The 5902-nt window shown below is 50.4% G+C and overlaps 1 protein-coding gene across 8 annotated transcripts; it reads left to right on the top strand.

The window, feature by feature from the left end:
- Positions 1 to 1612: 1612 nt before the first annotated feature.
- On the top strand, positions 1613 to 5902 carry ANP32A (acidic (leucine-rich) nuclear phosphoprotein 32 family, member A). 8 transcript variants are annotated; one of them, XM_009583397.1, is made up of 7 exons: positions 1613 to 1758; positions 2284 to 2406; positions 3472 to 3670; positions 4009 to 4118; positions 4554 to 4609; positions 5132 to 5139; positions 5559 to 5897. In XM_009583397.1, exons 1-7 carry the CDS (start codon positions 1699 to 1701, stop codon positions 5645 to 5647), a joined length of 645 nt encoding a protein of 214 aa, XP_009581692.1. In that variant the 5' UTR covers positions 1613 to 1698; the 3' UTR covers positions 5648 to 5897. The 8 variants fall into 8 exon arrangements, with proteins under 8 accessions (XP_009581692.1, XP_009581690.1, XP_009581694.1 ...); XM_009583395.1 differs by lacking the exon at positions 5132 to 5139 and adding an exon at positions 4246 to 4247 and having other exon boundaries at positions 3997 to 4118; positions 4532 to 4605; positions 5571 to 5897; XM_009583399.1 differs by lacking the exon at positions 5132 to 5139 and having other exon boundaries at positions 4554 to 4605; positions 5559 to 5902.

Genomic DNA, 5902 nt, shown 5'->3' with positions numbered 1-5902 from the left:
AGCGTGCGGCCGTGGGCGGCTTAAAATCGAGCATGAGGAAAATGGGGTGTAAGTGGAGCTTTTGGTAGAGGTTGAAGATGCTTTGTGGATGGCAAAGGGATTTGCAGGACGAGAACGGTTTGAGGAGCAGAGGTGTTCCTCTGAGGCTGCAAGCTGCGGGTCTCCTCTAGTTTGACACCAGGAATTTGAGCGACTGGCAGGCTGTAGAGCGAGCGGGGTCAGCGCGTGTGTGCCCTGCGACCAAAGCCGGTGCGAGCCGGTGTTGCTGCTGGAAGAAGCCATCCTGGCTGCTTCGTCCTGCTCTGCAGTCCAGGGCAGGGGTCTGGTCCGGGTTAAAGCTGGTCTCAGCCAGGTTAGTTCATAACCTGATAACGTTCAGGCTCGCCTCTGTGCCCGCACCAACAAAGCGACCGCAGTGGAGGGCTGGCTTTGGCCACCTTTACGCCCACCGTGGTGACAGAGTCTCGGTTCAGTTGGAGGCTTGTCTGGGGTGTTGGGAGCAAAACGAGATCAGCTACAAAACTCCTGGCTGAGCCTGTTTGCTGCTCAACTCAGAGCCCTGACCAGCGATGCCGCTTCTGGAGTGTTAAACATTAATTCGTTTGGAGCTTGTGCTGTGAAGATGGCACAGCAGCCCCGAAACTCTGCTGCCAGTAAGGCAAAGTGATTTTAAAATGAGTCCCTAGTAGTTGGCTGATCTGAGCAAGAGAGGTAAAATGGGAGCACTGCGAAGGAGGAATTTGGAGAGCATCACCAGCCTTCCGGCCAAGGCTGATTTTTGCATCTTGCTGTGAATAATGTGTGGGGTAAAAGCAAGTTTTGGAAGTGGCCTGTGAGAGCTGGGGCTTGAGCACTCACCTGCGCTTTGGGGGATAGGGGGATGCCAGGTATGTTTATCCTCCAGGTGTTTAGGGGGGGAGCAGTTCTGTACTGGTGCTTCGTGCTCCTGATGCCACAGGGGGGTTGATTTCTGTGCTGAATTACTGGGTAGCGATGGCTTCTGTGTGTGTAGTCTGTGCTGGGCAAAATATTAGATGCCTTCAGTGGTCCTGCACTACGAGCCTGAGGTTGAGGTCATCTGCTTAGAGATCTGCCTAGGCAGACGTGTCACCTCTGCATGGAGGCTGTCACAGGGAAACGAATCCTCTGGAGGCACGTTTTCCCGCACCCCAGTGGCATGGGGGAGAAAGTTGAAGGGGGCAAAGCCAGATGACCTTGTTTGGCCTCTCGTTAGTGAAGCCTGAAGCGTGACTGAAAGCTTTTTGATGCCTTGTGCATGAAACGTTTTGATGCAAGCTCATGGTTCAACCCCTTAATGCTTCTTAGTGGAGAAGGTGGGCCTTGGGTGTGGGGTGGTGCAGTGGTTGCATGTTGCATGGCTCGTGCTTAAAGGGTGAAGTCTTAACCACCGTGAGGAATTCTCACCTTGTGCCCTCGCAAAAGTCATTTGGCTTTAAGATCTTGCGTGTCCCTTAATGTGAGTAGGGAGGACCTTCAGACACACCTGCTGCTTTGAAGTGTCGGTCACTCCACGTGATGTCAGCTTGACAGACTCGAGGTGAGACTTAGCCGGGTGTGATGACAGCTGCTGGGTGTCTCTGTTGGCAGGTGAAGGAGCTGGTTCTTGATAACTGCCGTTCGGACGATGGGAAGATCGTTGGTCTCTCTTCAGATTTCGAGAACCTGGAGTTCCTCAGCATGATCAACATCAACTTGCTGTCCGTCTCCAATCTCCCCAAACTTAACAAACTCCGGAAGGTGAGTCAGATCTGTGGTCCCATCTCCAGTAGTTCTTGCTCTGAGACTTCTGCTGCCCTGTCTCTGGTGACAATTGTTTTTCCTGCATTTGCCAGAAAAAGGCCATTTGATTTTGCTTTTTGCACTGCAGCCTACAACCTGAGCAAGTGAGAGAGGTGGTTTTTTAGTATGCAACAAAATGCCTTTGAGCTCGTTAATATGTTTAGTGTCCTTTGTCTCTTGCTTTTGCTGTTGTGCTACTGTCAGAAGCTTCAGTAACTTCATAAGTATTTGGGTTTTAGAACATGCGGTTATAGCTAAGAGGACACGTACCTCTATGTCCTGCAGAATGGAAGTGGCTGGGAGTGCTGCGTTACTGCGGGGAAAGGGGTTTCTAGTGAAAACTTGAACTGCTGCTCTATGGCGTGATGTAACGAACAGGGTCTGGAACTTGGGTGCCCATTGTGGTCCGGTTCTCAGGGCAATTTTATTCCCCATGTCGCAAGCCGAGACACTTTGTGACCATATGATATTCCCTCCTGGCAGCTGGAGCTGAGTGATAACAGGATTTCTGGTGGCCTTGAAGTTCTTGCAGAGAGAACTCCTAACCTGACACACTTGAATCTAAGCGGCAACAAGATCAAAGACATCAATACCCTGGAGCCCTTGGTGAGTGGAAGGCTGTGCTGGAGTCTAAGGGATGACGTTGTTTCCTTTGGGAAGCGTGTCTGTGCAGCAGAAGTCCAACGTCTTGGTAACTGTTCCAACAGCACTTCGTGGTTCTGATGGGAACAGATGAGTGGGTCCAATTTGAGGCTGGGCTAATAGTTAATGGCTCCTCTGTCTGGAAAACCAGCAGCCAGTTGCTAAAAGAAGCATGAAATTGGGCTGGATGAGTAAAACTGTGGATGCAGTGCTCAGTGTCCATCTGAGAAAGGACCGTTAATGGGTCGGATGCAGTTTGAGGTAGGTGGCACCTGGGGTGTCATGGAGATGAGTTGCTTGGACACCAGTGAGGGTGTGCATTGCATCAGTCCAAAGGCGCTGTTGCGCTGGGCTGGGACCCTCTCGCCCTGGGTGCTGTCACAGCATGCATTGCAGGGGGTTCCCGTTGCATCTGAACTGCCCCAAAGAAGGCTCTTGCCTTGTGATCCTGCCTCTGTGGCTGAAGGGACTGATCTGGGGCATTTGCCTCATTAGCTGTTGCCTTTGGTCCCTCCATCCCCTCCAGAAAGAGCTTGAAACTGTTTTACTCCTCCTTCACTTGACCCGGTGCACGGTGCGATGGCCTGACCGGGAGAGCTGCTGCGGCTGTGCTGAAAGGCACACGGGGCGCAGTCTGCAGGCGCTGTGCTTTGGTCCTCCTGTGTTGTGCTCTCGGTATTTTGCCTGACGTTTTGGGCAGGATGAGTCCGGCTCAGTGATTGCTCTTGCTGGGAGAGCTGGGCTTTCTGTGCTTGTTGCCCACCCCATTCAGAAGGGTGTAAGATTTGCAAATGGTTTCACTGGCTCCAAGAAGGGGAAACTAGGACAGAGGAGCTGAAAGGAAATCTTCTTTTGCCTAGAGTTAGCAAGAGCAATAACTTCTCTCCATCTGAGGAGCACATGGTGCAAATAATGCATGCAAGGACACTTCTGTACTAGATCTGGGTAGCAAACCATCTGTCCTCTGATGGCTGCCTGATCGTCAGACAGTGTCAACTTGTAAATAATCTAACGAATTGATCTTTGTAGAAAAAGTTGCCAAACCTGCATAGTCTGGACCTCTTCAACTGTGAGGTGACAATGCTCATCAACTACCGGGAGAGCGTGTTCACCCTTCTGCCCCAGCTCACCTACCTAGACGGATTTGATGCTGATGACCAGGAAGCCCCTGACTCAGACCCTGAAGCAGATGGGGATGGACTGGAAGATGAGTATGAGAATGGGGAAGGTGAGGATTTTCTCCTCTTGGTCGTCTTGCTGGGGAACAACCCCTTTTCCCCTTCTGCATGGTCACGTTGCTAAATAAATGGTCATTATAGCTTGCCACTAAAGTAGGGGCTGTCTGGGTAACCCCAGTCCCTCTTTTGGCAGGCTGGGTAAGAAATGAGACTTGCGGAAGCTGACGGGGCTTGTTGCTGGCACTCCTTGTGCGCGCTTGTTCTGTTTGATTTCCTGCCCATTGCTCGCGTAGCACTGGGGTTGGAGGTGCGAGCATATTGTCTGGGAGTAGCGAGTATTTGGGAACCGTAACACTTACTTCCCTCCTTTTGGTAGAAGGTGAGGAAGAGGATGATGATGATGAGGAAGATGATTTGGATGAAGAAGTCATTGATGATGAAGAAGATGAAGATGATGATCTGGAAGGTGAAGAGGAGGAGGACGGAGTAGATGATGAGGTGAGGCTTTCTGTCATCGGTATAAATCTGCAGCGCCACGTTGCTATGTTTGGTAGCGTGTTTGTCCCTTAATCTGGTGACCCATCTGACCAGATGTCACAGATGCCTCTTTGCGGGCGGATCTGAGGAGTGCCACCATGCGCTCTGGCTTTTCCCGTACACCTTTTGACTCGTGATTCACAGAGTTTGCCAGTTCAGACTTGTTTATTGCTCAGCCTGTACTTCCCGTGGCTTCAGGTGATAAAGCCGTACAGCCCCCTTTGTAGGGGTGCAAGAAGCTGTTTAGGAACCGACAGCTTCTCCCTGCTCGGCTTGTACCACTCTGGGGCTAGAGTAGGGCAGGAGCAGAGGTGAAGGAAGATGTTGCTGTGGAATTACACCTTGCTCATGGGATCATGGTTCTTGCAACAAAGGATCTTGTTTTGGCTCCAGGAGGAAGATGAGGAGGAAGATGGTGAGGATGATGAAGAAGATGAAGCTGATGATGGTGAGTGGAATCCTAACAAACTAAAGCACTGGCAAAGCTGCCGCAGCAGTCTCACACATTTGCTGTTTTTGTAGAGCTTCCCAAGCTTCAGTGCAGTGCTGTTGTTGCCTGTAGCTTTTCCCTGATAGAAAGTGCAGCGTTTCTGCTTGCGGGCACTGCTGATTTTTGTAGAGCTTCCCAAGCTTCAGTGCAGTGCTGTTGTTGCCTGTAGCTTTTCCCTGATAGAAAGTGCAGCGTTTCTGCTTGTGGGCACTATGAAGCTGTTGCTTACACCTAAGCTGACTATTGAATAGTGGTTATAACCAAAGGGTCACACAGTGGTGATGGGGAAACAGGTTTCGGTACCTCCTAACACTAACCAAGCTGGGCAAGTCTGCCAAATATTAGAGGCAAATTGCCTAGAAAACCAGTTCTAAGTAGCTTGAAGTGATAGTCCATGCAGGAGCAGGGCTTCTGTCACGGAAGCTCATGTTAGCAGTGTGCGTGAGGAAATGCTCTTGGAGACACGTTCCTCTCTCAGCTGTAGAGAGGAGAGTAGACCCGAGCTTCTTGACTTGAGTCCAGACTCCTCTGGTTATAACAAACTATAAACACCTGAATGAATATTGACAGATTATAGCGGCTGGCGTGACTTCAAAGGATCTTGTATGAGCTTGGTCACAAGTGACTGAATTCTGCAGGTTTTGGGGGTGCTCAACAAAAAAAGCCCATTTTCAAGCGGCTGTTGAAATGTGGGATGCTTGGAGGGCATAGAAAATAGTTCATGTCTCGTGCTAGTCCAGGCTTTTCTGGGTGCCATGAGAAACTGGGCAGGGTTGATCTCCGCTCTGTAATGGTGCCAGTCTAGTCTGTGCTTGTTCACCAGCAAGCTGTGGCTGACGCGGCTTGAAGCCACAGTTCAAATGCTGTTCCGCAAGACTGAACAGAGCTTCACGCTTCGCCTCTTTTTGCAGACCTTCCGCGAGGGGAAAAGAGAAAACGAAATCTAGAGGATGAAGGAGAGGAAGATCCAGAAGACGAAGAGGACGATGAGGATGACTGATCCGAGCGAGCCAATCAGTTTTACAGACTATGACTGTGCTTGTCTTAACCTCCCCGTTGTGTCTATGTGAGACTGTAAATCCCTGTCTCCCACTCCTCCCCTCTTTGTATGGCTGCAGCGTCCACAATATATTTTTTTAAGATGTAGAATACTGTAGGCATTCAGGGGAATCTTCCATACAAGGCTCACTTTCTCACAAGTATCTCATGACCAAAGGCTTTCTCCGTTCTGTGGTTTGTGCAGCAGTTTGCAAAA

The sequence above is a fragment of the Fulmarus glacialis genome, unplaced genomic scaffold, assembly GCF_000690835.1.
Source record: "Fulmarus glacialis isolate BGI_N327 unplaced genomic scaffold, ASM69083v1 scaffold32048, whole genome shotgun sequence".
NCBI classification, from domain to species: domain Eukaryota; kingdom Metazoa; phylum Chordata; class Aves; order Procellariiformes; family Procellariidae; genus Fulmarus; species Fulmarus glacialis.
The sequence above is the reverse complement of the archived record's forward strand: the minus strand, read 5'-3'. Positions and strand labels throughout refer to the sequence as shown.

Coding starts and splice junctions, on each gene's coding strand:
- ANP32A (XM_009583395.1), top strand. CDS start 1,699: ATGATCAACATCAACTTGCTGTCCGTCTCCAATCTCCCCAAACTTAAC. Junction 2,407..3,471: donor TCAATACCCTGGAGCCCTTG/GTGAGTGGAAGG, acceptor TGATCTTTGTAG/AAAAAGTTGCCAAACCTGCA. Junction 4,606..5,570: donor AGAAGATGAAGCTGATGATG/GTGAGTGGAATC, acceptor ACCTTCCGCGAG/GGGAAAAGAGAAAACGAAAT.